Genomic DNA, 19233 nt, shown 5'->3' with positions numbered 1-19233 from the left:
GTCGCCCTTGTATGGGCAGAGGAGGGCAGGAGGTGGGGAGGTCCTGGCAGGTGAACCACCTGTCACAGGAGTGGATCAGACACCTTCGGAGGCTCCATCCGCCAGGCCTTGGATCCCCAAGGGGACATGCTGACCACAAGCCTGCGCTGCATGACGCTGCATGACCGTCCCCGCTGTACTCCTGAGGGCGGGGTTCTCTCCTACCAGAGTGGACTCACTCTGTTTCACAGTGGTGCCTGTTGTTTTCCACAGCGGGGTGTCCACAATATATGCTGAAATGATTTCCTCCCTATCAAGCAGACTGGAGGCTAATTTCCCCAGAGGCCTGCAGCCCATGGCTGCATGAATCATTAACTACTGAGGACAAAGCAGCCCTTCTGCTGTGCCACTCACTGGGTAGCAGTGGGTTCTCCTAAAGGATAAGCGGTTTGAGGACTATCATCTTGGGAACACTTGTCTCACAGAAATGCTTTTAAGCAAGCATTAAGGTAGGTGCTCCAACCACATCATTAGGGAAAGTAGGAGCGTGTGCTCTCCGAGGCCAGACCATCTGAAAAGCCAGGTCCACGACCAACTGGAGTACAGCCACGGACAGACAGACGCCGACCCGCTCTGAGTGTCGATTTCCACCTTGGGTAAAATATTACCCCATTCATGAAGGCCATGAGAAGACTGAGGGAATGGAGATGTGCCAAGTCCCACGTGTCCCTGGCACAGAGGAAAGAGCAGAGTTCACAGGAGAGACGCAGAGAGGACAGCAGTCCAGAGAGAGACGCAGCGGGAGCAGCTCGGAACTCCACTCGTCTCATATCAAGTGCTCTGCTGGTCTTTTTAACACGGCCTGTGCCTTTTAGCTAGCTGTCTGGATTTGTCACCAAGCAATCTGTCTGCCATAGAGTTCACAGGTCGAGGTGCCTACTGTGTGTCGTCTACCCGGCAGCTGGTCCTGCCTTCTGTGCAGGCTGAGTCCTGATTGGGTTTGCACCTTCCTCTCTGTCTCTCTGTGCAGGTAACTCCCAGCTGATCTGTTCTCTGTCCTGAGGTGTTGCTATGGAGAAACGTGATGCCTAGAGCTGCTACAGGCATGTACATCCAGAAAGGGAGTCATTCAACATGTTGAGTGTGACAGCACCAAAAGATGGAGAGACCACCAGAGGCTGATCCTCAGGGACATCACCGAGCCACTGAGATCATCAGCCCTGTTCTGGAGACTAGGGAGATTGTGCACCCCGTATTGGCTAAGCTACTGGACACTGGGCTTCATGGGTTTGCATTCATTAGCATACCAACCTTTGCACCTGTGCTGTCCTTCCTGAGGGCTTTCGTATTGGGGGTTAATAAGTTGAGTGGAAAAATGTTGGATCACACTTTCCTCTAGAACTTTGTACCTTCGCTTCCTTTCTATCTAGCATGGGAAGCTACCGCAGAGGACACTGAAGCTGCCCACTCTCTCCCACCTCTTCTCCTTGCCGTCAATAATGGATCCAGGATATCTCTTCCAGTTGGTGGTTCTACACCAGTTTTTCCTGGAACATAGTGAGAATTTTTGATCTGCAGATTCAATTCTCTTATTTCAGAAATGTTTCCTTATATCCCTGGGGAAAAAAAAATCTCAAGTTGAAGTCTCTTTTTCAGGAACACCAACTAACCCTTTCATAATTACTTAAATGTCTTCATCTTTCTACTCTATATTCACTGTAATTTAGTCAAGCCCAAAGTCAGGAATTCAACTAAGTTATGACTAGTCTATTTCTTGGTTTCTCTAACTTATTTTCTGTATTGAAATATTTCTGCTTTTTGTTTGATTTCCTTGGGCATGTAATCTTTTCCTTCTCATTCTGTTGTTTTCTACTCTCTCATTTTATTAAATTGATCTCGTGTTACTATTCTATAACATGGAACACATGTAAAAAATTTTATTTATTTGGTTCTTCACCTATATCACCAAGCTATAAATCCTTTTTTATTCCATTTTTATTAAAGTCTAAGATTTAGATAGTGAATATGCTGCTTCTTTCTATCTTATTCTATGTAACCTGGGTGGCTCTTGGCAGATCTTTTGTTTGTTCAAATATAATGTGAACAATTTCTCTTGGGCTTCCTTCCTGAGTGCCTTGAGCAGCGGGGATGTTGCAGTTTCTATTTTTGCAGGACCTGAAAGTAGCGATGGCTGGAGAGGTCCTGCGGCCCAGGTTCATCGTCATTTTTATGCAATGACCTCCCCACGCTCTTTCCCCTGCATTAGCTCTGGACACGTTCCTGGAACCGCAGACTCTAACTGCGGCTAGAGTAGTCACTAACGATGGCAAGGAGAGCACTCATGGCGACTCACTAATAACTAGCATCCACGGCCCTCAGTCGTGGTCACTGGGGCCCGGAAGGGCAGCGTCTGCACCCGGCCCAGAAGAGATGCCCAGTAGAGTGAGCAAGGAATGGCGGCCAGGCCCGCATTAGGGACGGAATGCCGAAGGGCAGAGCTGGCGGGACCTGACCCCGGGCCGCGGAGCCCGGCGGGATGGAAACGGGCGACCCGAAGGCAGCGCGGCCCAGTCCCGCGCGGTGGCGGGGCTCCGCGGAGCATCCCGCCAGCGTTCTCCCGAGGTCCAGCGCGGTTGCCGCGGAGACCGCCCGGCCAGGGACTGCGCAGGCGCAGCGTCCTGTTGCTAGGACAGCCTGGAGCCCCGGAGCCGCGAGGGAAGTTCCGAGCCTTCAGCGCCCGCAGGGGAGCCCGCCAGCCCCGCTCGGTGCCCTTCCCTGCCTGTAGTGAGGGGCTGTCCCGCTCCCACCCTCCCCAGCACCGCGACCTGCGGGGCCCCCCCGCAGTGGCCAGCCTCCAAAGGCAAAGGAAGAGTTCCCGGTGGGCCAAGGAAAGCGGAAGTAGCCAGCCATGTCGAACGCGTAAGTGTGGGTGCCCTAGCCCTGGGGCACTTCTCCAAGCCAGGAGTGGCCTGCTTTGCTCCTTTCCTGTCTTCTCCCCTCCGTCTCCTCTTTCCTCTCTTCTCCACTGCCCTTCTCTCTTTTCCCTTTGTAACAAATTCAATTCAGATGTGCCTGAGACTGGAGGATCAGCTTCTTGTGGACAGGGTGTATGGTACCCTTAGATCCCCCCACCCAAAGAGGAGCTCCAGCCAGGTCCTCACTTATGCCCCAGGTGCCCTTGAGGTCGAGGAACCTCAATTTGTAATCCTCAGTAATAAATGGGCCCTAGTGTGAATGCCCAGGTCCCAACGCCTCAATCAAGAAAGATCTTGAGGAGCTCCCTTCCTTGGCTTTCCACGGTCCCTGGTGGAGGTGCTGAGAGGCTGTCCCTAGCATGTGCCACGGGCACAGCCCTGCCCTAGTTTCCTTGTTTGGAAACAAGTCATTTCAAACATGGATTGCGGACTCGGGGACCACTGCTCAAAGTCCCTGAAGTACAGCAACTGTCCTCACCTCCACAACCACTCTGCAGTGTTGGCTATTAGGATTCCATTCGCAGTAGCTTAGGTGCAGAGGCGAGCAGCTCATGCAGCAGGTGGAAGGTGTGGCCCCAGAGCCGCAGTCCAGCCACAGTCTTGCTGTGACAGCCCTCTCTTCTAGGCCAGGAAACTGGAGCAGAGGGCTACAGGATCGCCAAGGTTTGGGGATGCGGGAGATCAGGAGTTCAGCCTGGGACCTGTTGAGTGCAGTTGAATACTCAGGCTGCCTGGTGGAAACAGCAGTCGGGTCCTTTTAGCGTCATAGTCAGTCTTCGCCCCCCTGACTTCAAAGGCTGTAGCACTTCTAGGCCTCATGGCCACGTCGGAAACCACCACACTTGTACAAAATGCTGGGTCTCACAGATGAGTGCTGCCTTCCCTTTGCCAAGTGCATGTAAAGTCTCAGGAACACTGTCACATGTCTTGTGCTGTCCCACTGTGACCCTCTGAGCAGGTGTTGTTATCCAGGTTTGCCACTCAAGGAGGTGTGGGCACAGGAGGAGAGGCGGTAGCCCAAGGGGACACCCTCATGGCAGAGTCTCTTGAATCCTAGAGCACTCTCTGTCAGTACACGGGATTGAACCCGGGGCACTGGGCCACAGAATCTTGCTGAGTTGCTTAGGGCCTTGCTAAATTGCTGAGAGTGGCCTTGAACTTGAGGTCCTACAGCCTCAGGCTCCCTAGTGGCTGGGATTACAAGCTTGTACCACAGCGACTGGTTTCTATTTTAAACCTTTAGCATTTTCACCTTGAGAAATCACCTTGCCAAGACCAGGAAAATACACACATGCGTCCACACAAACACTTGTGCCTGAATGCTTATGGCGGCCCTGTTTTTAGCGGCCAGTGTGGCTGAGTAGAGAACCCTGTGGGGTCCCCACACAGTGGAGAATTGCTTGGCAGTAAAAAGGCATGAAATTCTGGTTTGCGCTATAGCATGGCACGTGGGTGAACAAGGGCCACCTGTCACATGGCTCTGGGCACAGCATCCCACTGTGGTGGATCCACTTTGTTTTCAGCCTTGCCGTGGAGTGGAAGTGATTGGTGTCCAGCATGAGCCGTGCTTCTCATTTTAAATTTGAGCCTTTCCCAGGCTGGCGATATGAGGTTCACATCTCTCAAGGGTGCCTCCTGGGGTGGCGGCACCCTTACTGTGTTGGTGAGTTAAATGTTGTGACGTTGATAATCTCTCAAGGGTGCTGGGTAGCACCTGGAGCATGATTCCTGTCAGCCCTGCCACTAGAAGGGGACAGTCAACCTTCTAGCAAGCTCTGCTGCAGAGCTAGTGTGGGCGGTAGATTTAGGGTATTAAATGCTCTTTCTACTGACAGCACGTTCAGCTTACAAAGGTTTTTTTTTTTTTTTTAAACATCTTGACATGAAATGTCCAGAAACGGCAGGTAGAAGTGAGATTTAAGGTGGCCAAGGGCTGGGAGGAGTGGGCCCTAGGCAGGGAGGGCTGCATGGCATGGCTGTCTTTTGGGGTGATGGCAACATCCTGGAGTTAGGAGGTATGGGGTTTGCCCAACACTTGGTGCAGACCGTAAACCCCCGAACCGTGCACTTGAGAAGGCATTCGATGGCACGTGAATGACGTCTCCGTGATGCCCTGCTACAAAGCATCTTGTCACGTCCCTGTGCCACGTGACCTTCCCAGGGCTGCAGTGCGGTGAGCTCCATGCTGGGTCCTGGAGGCCCCACAGGCTGATGTGACTGAGGCACGGTGGCCAGGCCCCTGGCACTCCAGTGAGTGATGGGGTGGCCCCCCAACACCATGTGGACAAGAGTCACATGGAGGGGGTCTGGACAGGAAGACAGAAGCCACAGTCAATCCCTGGAGAACAAGGCTTGGTGGAGGAGATGGAGGCCTCTCAGAGCTGAGGAACACAGGTGAAGGTGCCCCGTCCCTTCAGACAAGGGGCCCTCAAAAGGCAGCAGGCAAGGAAGAAGAAGGCTCAGCCCAAATGGCAGGACCTGGGAGGCCCAGCCAACAGATGCCTTTGGCCAGAAGTCCCAGTTAGGGCCAGCCCTGCAGTGGCCTTGGGAACTTCCTGCTGCCTGACCCCTGGGCCAGCACCTGCATGAGTGCCCTTAGCTGCAGCAGGGCTCCAGGCCGGGCCTGCCCACAGCAGCTGCAGCCCTGGGTCCCTGGGAAAACAGCAGTCCCCTCAGCCCTTGCTCTTTGTGGGGTTCAAGCCTCCCTCCTGCACCCTCCTGGAGGCAGCCTCCTGGGGTGGCGGCACCCTTACTGTGTTGGTGAGTTAAATGTTGTGACGTTGATAAGACACCTTTTATCTTTAACTGTCTGCCCCACCTGGTGTTTAAGACTCATGACTAGATTTACTTAGTGTTCAGTGTGTCCTTACTAGATTCCTGGCAAATCCACAAGCCAGTCTCGAGACCTGCTGTCTTCATATCTTATCTCCCCAGGCAGGACCTGACACCGCCTTCTGCTTATTCTGATCTTCCCCATTCTAGAATGTTGATTCATGAGGCCTAATGTGGCTCCCACCATGGTAATTCTTAAAAAGTTAATGGTCTTTATTGGAACTGGGAATGGGATTTCTTTTATCATTTTCTTCTCCACATTTAGATTGCACAGGTTTTGTCTAAGTCTTTCAATGCTGCAGTGCTAATTGACTTTTTGTTGTTGTTACTGACTTCCTTGGATTTTAATTCATTTACAAATGGTGGTGTTAAACATCTTTTATAGTTGAGTCCTTGTATAATTCCTTTTAAAAAATCATTCCTCGGTTTTGAGGAGCATCCCCTGCATTGCTCTGGAGGAGATCTCGTTGGCCCATTCTAGCACTGTGGTCACCCTGCTCCTGGACCTGTGAGGGGGCTTCTCACTCACGTGTGGACTGTGAGTCAAACTTCACTGAGCATTGGTGGGAATACGCCAGGGTCTTACCGTTCTGCTGAGGAGCTAGGGCCCCTAGCATGGGCTGCGGGCACCCTGGGCTCTTGGCCTTGGTCGGAGAAGTGAGGCTTCTGGGGTGGTGCTGTGCTCTGTTTGCTAAGTGGGACTTCAGAGCTGAGTTCCAGATGAGATCAGCCTGTGCTTTACCTCGTGTTGTCCCAAACCCTGTTTAGTTCAGAAAATGAATAGAGCACTTTTTTGGTTCTATGCTACAGTGCAGGGTCCTTCAATGCATGTGGCCTGTGTGCCCTCTCAGGTCAGTGACCAAAGCAGGTGGCTGTCCCTTCCAGATTCTGCGAGTCTGGGCATTGGCAAGCCAAGACTATACTCCACTTCTCACACCCCCAGGATTCTGAGTCCCCCAGGTGGATGAGTTGCTGTGCATTGTGTGCAAAGCCTGCGGTCATCTTTGAGGTGATGGCTTTGCCTCCTCGTGCCCTCTCCTGTCTGCTTGTCTTCTTGAGAGTGGCAAGCACAGGGCCAGCATATCCGGGTGACTTAGACAGCTGTAAGTCTTTGGTGTTACTTTGCCTTTGTTGTTACTGTCCTTTTGAGGACCGTTTTTGCCGTTGGCCAGTAAGTAACATAATTATTAACCACTGATTATGCAAGGAGTGAAATGTCCCACCCTAAATAAATCCTAACTTTCCCATAATAACAGTCCCTTTTATAATAAAGCCATCTGGCAGAATGCCCTTTCGCTATCAACGTCTTCTAAACATTGCTGAGGTTTGAGAAATCTTGTGCTTGAACACACTGGAGGTGGTGCACCAGGGGCAGCATCCAGCATCCTGACAGTGGGGTGCTGGGGAGGGTGGGAGAGTGGGGTGCTAGGGGAGGGGGAAAGAGTTTTGTTGTTTTGAATCTCTTGATCTTTGTTCTTCTGTGGTGGCCACCACACCTGTCCTCCATATCTGATCACCCTCATTTGCTTTCTTCCTGATGAATTGAGAGTGGAAAGTTTGGTGGTCAGAGCGGAGGATCTGGGGTCAACTGCCAAGGTACAAATCCTCTGTTCAGATTTATGATTCGGGGCAATAATTTCTCCGTACCTCTGTTTCCTCATCTGCATGCAGGAGTGATAATTTACCTGCCTCACAGGGACATTGTGAGAATGACATGAGTTTTTGTATGTAAAGCACGCAGAACAGAGGCTCACAGTACAAAAACTTAAGTCACCATCATTGTCACCTGAACCTTGAAACCCTTTTCACATCAAGGTGCACTTTAAACTTTTGGCCAAGAAGATGAAAAAACCTAACGTGATCAATGCTTCAATAAGCAATTCCTGCAAAATTTCTCACTCGCAGGGAAGTCTGGAGCGCTTTGGAAGGACAGCAGGTGGCGGGCCTGGGCAGAGGGAGCACAGGTAGGGCACAGCACTGAGCCACTGAGGGCTGGGAACCAGGTGACTGGACGGTGTGTCTACCTGCACTGTTGCCTCCGGGGTCAGTAAAGGGTTGACAAGTTTGTGAGCTCAGGGGTCAAGGGGAATGTAGAGAGCCTGGAGAGGTACCAGGAGATGCCAGGGAGGGACAGGCAGGAAGGGAGAGTCAAGAGGAGGTGGACCTGGGCACACCTGGGGCCAGGAACCAGCAGCTCCTCTGCAAGGGGGGAGCCCTGGTCTTCTGAGGGGGCTGAGAATAGGGGAGTGGTTGTGATTCACTTGCCCTGAGTTTGCTTTTGTTGTTACTGTCCTTTTGAGGACCGTTTTTGCCGTTGGCCAGTAACATAATTATTAACCACTGATTATGCAAGGAGTGAAATGTCCCCCCCTGAATGGGAGCTGGTGGCTAACCTGTGGAGAGTCTGGAGGCCAGACGCAGGGCAGCATGGAAGAGCATCCAGACAGGCAGGCAGGAGGGCGAGCATCCTCAGCCCTCTTGGTCCACTCCCCAGCCAGGGGAGGAGCCACCCTCTCCACTGAGCACGGGAACACCTCACAGACAGCCATTCCCCTCATCCCAGGGAAACCAGTGACAGGCCTGTCACCCGGTCCCATGGGGAAGTCCCTTCCCATGGACCTCCAGTCCAACTTTGTCTTGTTCTTGAATATAAAAGAGCCAGAACCCACCCAAAACCGGACCCTCATTCATCTCTACCATGACTGTATTGGTCAGGGTGCCACAGGACAAGCAAGCACCTTGAGTGGGTCTGGTAAGTGGCCAGACAAGGGCGTGGACAGAGTCTAGGGAAACCAGCAGGTGGCAACAGGAGGAGGGAGGCCCTCTGCTACCTGCCAGGGAGGCAGTGGGACTGTGCACACCTCACCATCCCCCACCTCTCAACCCCAGCATGAGGCAAGAGGGCCTGGCGGGAGCAGGCCAGCAGCTCCGCCCCAGGCCTCGCTGCACTCCACTGTGCTTCAGACGCTTGTGAATGTTGCCTTGAGCTCTCGTTCACTCACCAGTTTCCACTTCTGTGTGACATACACAGCCACTGGTGACCATGCCACAATTCATTTATCTGCCCTTTTGGTGATGGGCATTGGGTCATCTCTGTTTATGCTATGACACCACTTGTATTCAACATAGTTCTTGAAACTCTAGCCAGAGCAATCAGACAAGAATAGGAAATTAAAGGTGATAGATCGGGAAAGAAGTCAAATTATACGTCTGCTGATGACATGATTCTATACGTAGGAGACCCAAAAACTCCCCAGAAGACTTCTAGAGCTGATAAATTCATCAAAGTAGCAGAATACAAAAATCAACATACAAAAGTCAATAACTTTCTTATATTCCAATAATGAATCTGCCGAGAAAGAAAACAGGAAAACTGTTCAGTTCACAGTGACCTCAAAAAAATGAAATACTTGGAAATAAATCTAACCAAGGAGGTAAAAGACCTCTATCATGAAAGTCATAGAGCACTGGAAAAAGAAATTAAAGAAGACCTTAGAAGATGGAAAGACTTCTTATGCTTGTGGATAGGCAGAATTATCAAAATGGCCATGTTATCAAAAGCCATATAGAGATCAGTGCAATACCCATCAAAATATCAATGATATAATTCATAGAATTAGATTTTAAAAAGTCCTAAATTTATTTGGAAGAATAAAAGACCCAGTGTAGCCAAAGCAATACTGAGCAAGAAAGGCCATGCTGAAGGCATCACCATCCCTGATCTCAAATTCTACTGCAGAGTCTAGTAATAAAAACAGCATTGGAACGAGCACCGAAACCAACAAGGGGACCAGGGGAATAGAATAGGAGACACAGAGACTACGCCACACAAATAGTTTCCTAATACTCAACAAAGATTCCCAAAACATGTTGTACAAAAGATAGCCTGTTAAACAATCGGTGCTGGGGAAACTGGATATCCATATGTAGAAGAGTGAGACAAGAGCCCTATCTCTCATCACTACAGAAGTCAACTCAAGGTGGATCAGAGACCTGGGAATCAGACCAACTGCTGGAAGAAAACACAGGGTCAACACTCCCGCATTTTGACTCAGGCACTGACTTCCTCAACATTGTTACCCCTAAAGCCAAGGAAATGAAAACGAGAATCAGTCAGTGAGATGACAGCAAGTTTAAAAGCTTCTGCACAGCAGAGAGAACAAGAACATGAGGAGAGAGCCTGCAGAACGGGAAAATCTCCACCAGCTATTCCCCCAACAGGATTAGTACCCAGAAGGTGTGAGGAACTCGAAAAACCTAACACCCCAAACACATAATCCTACCAATAAATGTGCAAAAGAACTGAACAGACATTTCTTAAGAAGGAATACAAATGACCAACACATATATGAAAAATATATGTTTGACATCCTTAACAATCAGGGAAATGCAAACCAAAATCACACTGAGTTTTCATCTTCTGTTAGAATGCCAGCCATCAAGAATACGCACAATAGCAATGCCCGTGAGGATGTGGGGGGAAGGCACGCTCATACACGTTGGTGGGATTATAAATTAGTACAACCACTGTGGAAAGCAGTATGGAGATTCCTCAAAAGATCAGGAATGGAACCACCACGTGACTCAGCTGTCCCACTCCTGGGTAGTTATTCAAAAGAACTAAAATCAGCATACTACAGTGACACAGCCATATCAGGTTTATAGCAGCACAAGTCACAATGGCTAAGTTATGGAACCAGCCCAGATGCCCATCAACAGACTAAGGGATAAAGAAAACGTGGTATGGACACACAATGGAGTTCTACTCAGCCACGAAGAAGAATGGGATTATGGCATTTGCTGGTGAATGGACAGAACTGGAGGGCATCATAGGAAGTGAGATAAGCCAAGAAAGATAAGGGTTGAATGTTTTCTCTCATACGAGAAGCTGGAGCAAAATCAGGGGAGGATACCATGAAAATAGAAGGGAGATGAGTGGAGCAGAGGAAGCGGGTAGAAGGGGAGGGAAGAGGGACTGGAAAAGAGGGTCTGCAGAAAGAATGGACCCAGCTGTGCTATGTACATATGTGAATCTACCCCAGGGAATTGTACCTTTATGGATACCTATAAAGCACTGATTAATAAAACAATAACTACAGAGAAGAAAGACCAGTAGAAGAAGGAGAAGAGGAGAGGGAGGAGAGGAGGGAAATGGCAGGATTGGGGATTGAAATAGCACAAAATAGATTCCATGCATGTATGAATATGTCAAAATGATCCCCGCTATCATGTGTAACTAGTGCACGAATAAAGAACATTAAAAATACTACTCTAAACATCCTCAATGCACATTTACAAATTTCTCTGCAAATATGATTATTCATAGAGTCTGCACATGTTTAACTTTACAAAACAAAGTTGAATGACTTTCCAAAATGGTTGCTGTAATTTATACTCCATCAACTATGTATATGGACAAACAGTGAACCATTCTGGACCTCAATCATTTTATCATTTACATTAATATAATAATACTGGCTTCACATGATGGTGAGGAACAACTATATCATTTAGGATAGGACTTTTACAATTTCTTATTTGTAATAATAGCAGTGGTCAGATCTAAAAAACCACATGGACATCCATACAGGACTTAATATTGTCTAAACAGCCTGCAGCCGCCATGTACTGCAAGCTCACGCCTGATTGTGCGTTCTGTTTTGTTAGACCAGATGGCAGTATGTTTCCCTGACAAAATAATTCTCATCTGCTCAACTGTCTGAACCCTGTGTCCTCCCGCAGGATGTATAATAAAATGTGGCACCAGACCCAAGAAGCCCTCAATTCTTTGCTTGATAAAGAGTCTCGGAAGCTGGTGGAGCAAGAGAAGAATCCTGTCTACATCTTCCAGATGTTGGCCACCTTCTACATAAAGTATGTGCAGATCTTCAGGAACCTGGAGAATGTCTACGACCAGATAGTGCACCCACAGAAGCGACTGCTGATCCGGAAGATCCTGGACGGGGTCATGGGGCGCATCCTGGAGCTGAAGAACGACATGGTGGAGCTGGAGTTGTCTGAGTTCCATTACTTTGATGATATCTTACAGGACCTGAAGTTGGCCCCTGTAAGTACTCTGTTGGTTCTTTCGTCTTTATTTTCCTCTCACTGTTAATAAGGCGTGTGGGTCTCTACCGATATTCCGCAGGTCCTGTGGACGCATTTGTTGGTGTATTCAACACCTAAACGTCAGCATCACGCTGTCACCGCTGAGTCTTAGTCCCCTTCCCTCTTGATGAGGATGAGAGTCTGCACCATCCTCTGTTCTGTTAGGAATGGGGTGTGGGCCAGGACCGTGGGATTAGAGGGGCCCCACCTGCCACAAACCCAGAAACACAGACCCTCCCAGTCTTCCGGAGTATGCCCTGCTCTCTGGGCCCATGGAAGTTCCCCTCCGCCTCTCCCTGCTGGCAGCTCCTACACCCCTCCTCTGGGCAGTTAGCCCTGGCCACTGTCCTCTGACCTTTGCTGCTTGACCCCCACCCAGGGCTTCTGCTGGTGTTCTGTCTGGCTGGGTGTGCAGGGCCGTTGGACACCCACCACTTAGGAGCTATTTGCCTATGAGCTTACCCTTCATCTTGAAAGGAATGTTTCCACAGAATAAAATCAAAAGGAGAAAATGTTCGATTTTTACATTGGAGTGTAGTGTTTCTTTGCTTTGGAAGTGTTTTGGCTTTCCCAAAGCGTCATGCTTCTTTCTGGGATGTACCCCCTTAGTTTTGTTGGTCAATTTTATCAGGATGGACTAAAGAAAATACCGAAATCAACAAAAATGTTGAAGAACCTATTCCTAAATTTGCGTGGCCATAGCTTTCATCTATAAGCTCCAAAATTAAACCACTGGATTTAGGCAGGTGGGTTTACTCACCAGGTAAAATGTGGATGACCTCGGATAAATGTGAAACACGTAGTTCTTCAACCATACTCTCAAATCTGATTGGTAAAGTAACATTAAATTTACAAATTTAACTTCAGAAATATAATAAATGCTGCCCCTAAATGCAAGGACCAATGAGTTTATGGGATTTATGTGGGGCTGCTTCTGTTTCTCTCCCTGTCCACAGCAGCTGGCCCCTCTGCTTTGGTCATCTCCTAAAGGCCAGGAGCAGCTGCTGTCACAGCAGAAGCCACTGGACACCAGGAGCATCCCACAGGGCAGACCGCAGCAGGAAGCCTTCATGGTGGGGGGCTCTCAACAGTGACTGAGCCGTGGGAGGTGACAGGCAGCCAGGGGTTCACCCAGCAGCCACAGCACAGCCAGGAAGACCATGAGCCAGCTCCAGGGACTGTGTGCATTTCAGGTGCAGCCACCCAGCACCCTGTGCAGTTTGGCCTCTGTGACTGTCACTCACATAGCCCACCACTCTCTGTGTTTTGCGGCCAGCACCCAGCTGCTTGTCCAGTAGGACCCTGTGCCCTGATCACAGGTGACCAATCCACTGAGAGGCTCTGGGTGGCTGTACCAGTCAGGCCCTCCCTCGGAGTTTCTGAACCAGCTTCCACCTCGAGGTCTGAACTGTGGTCCCCCAGATACCTAAGGGTTAGAGCTCCGTCAGCCCGGTGCTCTGGGGAATGGAGGGAGATGCTCTTGGCGACAAAGAGGGGAAACCAGAGACAGCAGAGAGCAGAAGGAAGCAGCAGAGCCTTCCCCTGCCCCCGTGCCCGCCCTTGGCTCCATGGGGTCCCCAAGTCTGTCCAGAAGTGCCCCCTTTGGGCCAAACTATCCAGAAGCCTGTTTCTAGCACCTTCTCTGCTAGGTCCTCCAGCACAGAGGGGTGTGTGAGGAGAGAGGGCCTCTGTACCTCGGCACTGGCAGTGTCCTGGATCCCCTCCATGGAGAGCTGAGGCTGGGTACCTGCACCTAAAAGGGGTCATGATGGACACCTCTGCCCCGACTTCCATGCTCCACTGCTCTGTGAAACCCTAACTGCCAAACCCTCACTATGATTTTGTGGTCCCAAATGGGCCAGATGCAGTCATGTCGATAAAATTTTTGCCTTAGAATTTGGAACAGTGCATCGTGCATGTTTCTTAATTAATAACTTCCCAACATTAGATATAAGTGCCATCATTCCTCTCTGACTGCCCTCCCTCCATAGGGCACACTCACCCCCTGGGCCCTGGAGCTCACTCCCAGATCACCTCCCAAACTCCATTAGCCTGTAAAAAGCCTGGGGTTCAAAAGCTGTTGCCACCTTCCAGAATTCCAAGGATCTGTTCTTCTCAGTCCTAAAGATGATACCCCTTATGCTTTAAAGCTTATTTAGGAGAATTCCTGTCCAGAATTCTCTGGGGTGAGGGGAGTCACACCCTGATTTGGAAAAAAAAGGGAAACTAATCCTAGAGACCATAACCTTGGCTTGCCCCGTCAGCTGGTCTACCTGGAATTAGCCAGGCATGACGGACAGTGTCTGGGACAGTCTTCTCACTGGGCCAAGAGTCCACATCCTTGAATAGACTTCTGTATTCCTCATCATTGAACTTGGACTCGTAAGTATTTATTTGACCTCTACTAGTTTGAAATATTTGGTAATATTCTTCATACAGGTGAAGAATAGACATTCAGACTTATTTTGCCAAAAACAAGTTTTCTGAATGGTACAGTCACCCAGAGCCTCTAATTTCACAACTAATTTTTGAATGAGATAATTTATATAAAAATAAAACCAAATTATTAGAAAAGATTATGGTCTTCTGCATACCAATAGTCAGTGGTGCTAATTCTAATTTATTAGGTTTAATTCAAAGACCTCTATGACCCACCTGGTTTGAATAATTATTTTAGAGACTGAGAGAATATTATATTTCTTTAAAGAAATTCATAAGGTAATCATGAGTTCTTTGAGGCCTATTTGGTGTGAATTCCTGAGATTGTAGTTAGGATATTCCTTCTGTGGAGGTCTCCTTTGGAGTAATGCTTCTCTGCACTCCAGGGCCTCTCCGTCTCCTGCGTGAGCTGGGCAGTACACCATGCTCTTTCACCTGCTCATCGTCACTGTACATTTTCACGAGCTCTGAGTCCTGGTATCATGACTAAAGTGCTCTTTTGCTTATTTTTTTCCTCTTCTAGCAACAGTTGGATATTCCCATACCCAAGTACTTTTTGAAGGAGAAAATAGAAGTAATAAGAGAAAGAAAGAAAATCCTTGCTCAGATATTAGCTGACAGTGGATTAGATGCAACTAGCATGGTTTGTATCATTCTAACAATTTTCTTAATAATCTGTATAACTTCTGTTTCTTTCTTTAGCTCCCTATTGTGTGAGAAGCAGATTGTTTTCAATTTGAGGAGAGTTACCCCCTCCCATTGTTATGTCAGCATATAAGAAGTTGTGTAACTTTGGGATGTATTTTTGGTGACACATAATCATTATTTTCCAAGGGCTTAAATATAGAGATCAAAATAAAATGCTTTGTTGGTTAAATTGTGATCCCTAAGACTGGGTCGATTATCAGCTCATCTTAATAGGCCTTCTCAGGTCCACCCAGCTGAAGTCAGCATTCATATAAAATGGGCAGTCATTCATATAAAATGGTCAAGTGCCAACATGACTCACCGGGAACCTGAAAACTCGGATGCTTTCTCAAATGCTCATGACCTTTGATGACTTCAAGTTGAGTGACACTTGCATCTCCTGACATGAATCGTATGTGGGAAAGAGAAAGAAGATCCTTAAAGATTCCCCAGAGAGCCCAGAGCAGGGTCCAGGCAGCTCTCAGCCCGTACCTCCCTTGCCCCCATCTCCAGCCCCACCTTTGCCCACCATCCCCAGAAGACACCTGGAATCTCCCTAGGCACCATGACCCAGGTGGCAACACCCAATGGGGCCCATTTGCAGGAAGACCACAGGTGCCAGCTGTTGCCATTGTACCCTGGTCTTCCCCTGCCATCTCCATGTGTCACTTGTACTGCCCCAGTTTGGATGGCCAATTGCTGTCACCTCCCACCACCTTGTCTGGGTTTCTGCAGTTACCCCTCCATGAAGCCTCCTTTAGGGGCAGGGACAGTCCTTCTCTGCCAGTCCTTCGCACATGGCTCTGCCTGTCCACCTCCTGGGATGTCTACTTATGCATGTCACTGACTTGCTGACTGTGAACTCAGCGCCCTGTTCCCCTGGCTGATCCTCGTGGCTCATGCAGCAAGACAGCAATTGGCCATCCAAACTGGGGCAGTACAAGTGACACATGGAGATGGCCGGGGAAGACCAGGGTACAACGGCAACAGCTGGCACCTGTGGTCTTCCTGCAAATGGGCCCCATTGGGTGTTGCCAGCCTCGGTCATGGTGCTTAGGGAGATTCCAGGTGTCTTCTGGGGATGGTGGGGCAAAGGTGGGGCTGGAGATGGGTGAAGCCAACCCAGCTCCAAGCTGCAGAGGACTTGCTCTTTCCCTGACATTCATTCCTGTCACCATGACACCCCTTCTGTGGAGCCCAACTTGATACAGATGATCTCGCTTTCTGTGCTCCTCTCCCAAACTGCTGACCCCTCCTCTGTGCTGTGAATTCCTTGAAGTCATTTCAAGGCCAACTTGCATAGGGATCCTGCAGCCATCCTTCCAGCCCTGGGCCCTGTGTCTGTACTTTCTGTCCTTGCACCTGCCAGAATGAATCACTGGGACATCATCTAGTTCCCCCAGAGGAACCCTGTGCCCCAAGTAGCCATATGTAGCATAGAACTGACCCAAGGTTTTGTGAGGGAAGTGGGGAAGGGAGATGGACGCGTTGCACTACACATGACAGCGAGGCCCTTGCTGTCTCTCCTGCCCAGTGTCCCTCTGGATTGTGCCGGGTCAACATCAGGGAGGTTTCTTTCCTGCCCTCTGTGGCCATCCCTTCCACCTCCACTGGGCAGTGCTCGCCTCACCCTGGCCTCATTTTAGTGCACCCTGGCTCAGCACCCCACGAGGCCCCCCACAACCTTTGCATGCCCTTCGCTGTCCTGCAAGCCCCCAAGCTCACTGTCAGCAGCCTGTTTCTTCAAGATATCTGCGATGTATACCCAGAGGAGAACTTGGAGAAATGAAATCGTTATCCATCGTCTACATTTAAAAGTCAGTCCCCGCTGCCGAGGCCTCCGGGGTGTTCAGTACTCTTAGTCGTGTTGGGTAGACCTCGCAACATCCCTCGAACACAGCTCTTCAGCACTGGCTGTGAAAGTGTTGGAGTGAGAGCTGGGAGCCCGAGGGAAATGTGCAGGCCACCGACAGTGGCCAGGGGTCCTCTAACGTGACCACCACGGTGATGCTCGTTTTCCTCTAACACGCCAAGCTCACTACTGGAAATGTGTGCCCCCCGCACACGCCAAGCACCAGAATCTCACTGAGATCTCCACCCTGAGGACCTGGGGTGTGGACGGGCTCCCCCGTAGGCAGCCATATTCCTGGGGCTGCACTGAGGGACACCTTGGGGGGGCAGCAGATGGCTTAGTGGGAGGAGGGTCGGTCCCTGCTCCAGAAGGCTCCCCACTTACCACCCGTGTACGTCGCTCCACCGTCTCAGCCTCAGCTTTCCTAACGGCTGAGTGGCCAGAAGCACCTGCCTTGGACATTGATTCAGTGACTCTGACGAGCTCCGCGGGAAAAGAATCTGGCATCCGTGAGGTCCCTGTCCTCCTCACTCCTTCCTGCACCCCTCCTCCCCCTGTAACACAGAGTGACTGTAACTCCTGGTGACAAATGGAGCAGCCACTCCTGGGGCCCTGATGTCACGGCGTCACTGCCCCAGAGGCCTGGAGGGGACTCCACCTGTGCCTGCAGCTACTTTGCCTCTCCTCTGCCTTCATCCCTTCACGGACACCCCACCCCCCACCCCCGCAAGGCCACCTGCACGGCTTCCCCCTTGCTCCTGGGACAGCAGTGGCCCTCAGCCCTGAGCCCTCTCAGAGCTCACGGGGGCCCTTGGGCACCCCCAGAGCCCTTGCTTTTGTCCCTTTTCCTTCTAAAATGTCTTGGCCACTTGCCTGACTTTGTCACCACATGCCTCACCTGAGCCCTGGACTTTTTGTTTTAATGGCACTTGTCACCACATTTGGATGTTTTAAATGCAAATTTACGAGTCTTGGAAGATGTTTCTTATGTAAAATTAAATGCTCCTGAAATGATTTGGCATTGGCCTCGTTCACTAGGTCAGTCTGTGATCGGTTTAGACCCAGCATTTTACCTCGCGTGTATTTTAAGACTCATATCTCATATTAGTGCTGTGTTTAGATTCAAGTGTTACTGAATCACTTCCATTTCTAGTGTCACTCGCGGCCAAGTTAAACTATGGTGGCTCGAGTTACTATTTTGTTTGGAAGGCTAGAGGAAATCTGCGGTCCTTGAATTTGGGATCACAACATGGCGTGGCAGAGTATGACAGTGTACCTAATCTGCTGGTAGACAGAGAGCATCGGGGAGCCTCTGCACGCTGCCCCATGGGGCTATTAGCAGGGTGTGTTGGGAGGAAGCAGGTGAGTTCTGACGTGTTTAAACCTTGACGTATTCTGTTTTTTGTTGTTGTTATTATTTTTAGAAATTAGCCATAAAGAGCATGCCCTTCGAAGAGGCTATTAAATTAATCCAGATTGCTGAGCGGGCGCGGCAGGGCCGCCTGAGAGCCCTGTTTATGAAGCAGATATACCTTCAGGAATACAGAGCAAAGCAGGCCAGGCTGCTCGGGGAGAAGGTCGCGGACACGGGGGCTGCCGCACTCCGCATCCAGAAGGTACGAACAAACGTGGGGCCCCCAGAGCTGGGGGGAGCATCCTACGCAGGTAGAGATCCTTCCAGTTCAAGGGGTGAGTGCTGAAAGTCAGAATCCAAAAGTCCTACCTTTGGTAGAGCTGGATTCCATTAGTAAATTCCAGGAAGATTTGTTAATGATTACCCTGGGGAAACTGTGAACTAAACTTAGTCATACGTAATTTTTTTAAAATTCTAAATAAGTGAATAAAATAAAATACACAGAGTATTTTATTTAAATGTTTTTTTTTTTAAACCACTCATAATTGTTGGGAAAATGTTGCTAAGACTCGGTGAGGACATAAATCCTTAATGGATTTTTAAAAATATATTCATGCATACACAATTTGCCACCTGGCACTAGCAACCATCTCTAAGGACAGAACAGTGACAGTATCTTCCCTTCCAGGAGTGGCCCAGGGCTCTTCCCCCAACAGCTGAGTGCTTCTGGTTTGTACCCATCGGAGCTGGAAGCTGGGGCGCCTCCGGGCTGTATCTCCCCGTGTTCCTTTGGAATTTTTCTTTTGAAACTCTGAAGTGCCACCCTTAGATCTAGCCTCACACTCCTGCCACCGAGAAGATTCTCTTGAAAAACCCCAGGTAGAGGAACTTCACAAAAGAGAGCAGTAGCTCATTTCTGTGATGTGATTTTTTTTTTCCTTTCAAAAATTTTTGCCTACAATCACATACAGAAAGAGTCCGTCAACACACCCGTGTGCCGCCTGGGG

The 19233-nt window shown here is 49.6% G+C and overlaps 1 protein-coding gene across 12 annotated transcripts in view; it reads left to right on the top strand.

Annotated features, from left to right (window-relative positions):
* Window positions 1–337: 337 nt before the first annotated feature.
* Iqca1 (IQ motif containing with AAA domain 1) overlaps window positions 338–19233 on the top strand; it is a 142818-nt gene continuing 123922 nt past the window's right edge. For 2 of the 12 annotated variants that reach the window (XM_058577438.1, XM_046439738.2), the window contains exons 1-4: window positions 516–2898; window positions 11529–11853; window positions 14857–14976; window positions 18297–18488. In XM_058577438.1, the coding sequence (XP_058433421.1) occupies window positions 2888–2898; window positions 11529–11853; window positions 14857–14976; window positions 18297–18488 (648 nt within the window). In that variant the 5' untranslated portion in view covers window positions 516–2887. Of the gene's footprint in view, window positions 489–514; window positions 2899–11528; window positions 11854–14856; window positions 14977–18296; window positions 18489–19233 lie in introns of those variants that run through there. The other 10 variants (XM_046439735.2, XM_058577439.1, XM_046439741.2 and 7 more) reach the window with 8 other exon arrangements.

The sequence above is a fragment of the Marmota monax genome, unplaced genomic scaffold (genome assembly GCF_021218885.2).
Source record: "Marmota monax isolate L192 unplaced genomic scaffold, Marmota_monax_Labrador192_F-V1.1 WCK01_AAM20220418_F8-fsc00041, whole genome shotgun sequence".
Lineage (NCBI taxonomy): Eukaryota > Metazoa > Chordata > Mammalia > Rodentia > Sciuridae > Marmota > Marmota monax.
This window is presented reverse-complemented; position numbering and strand designations above follow the sequence as displayed.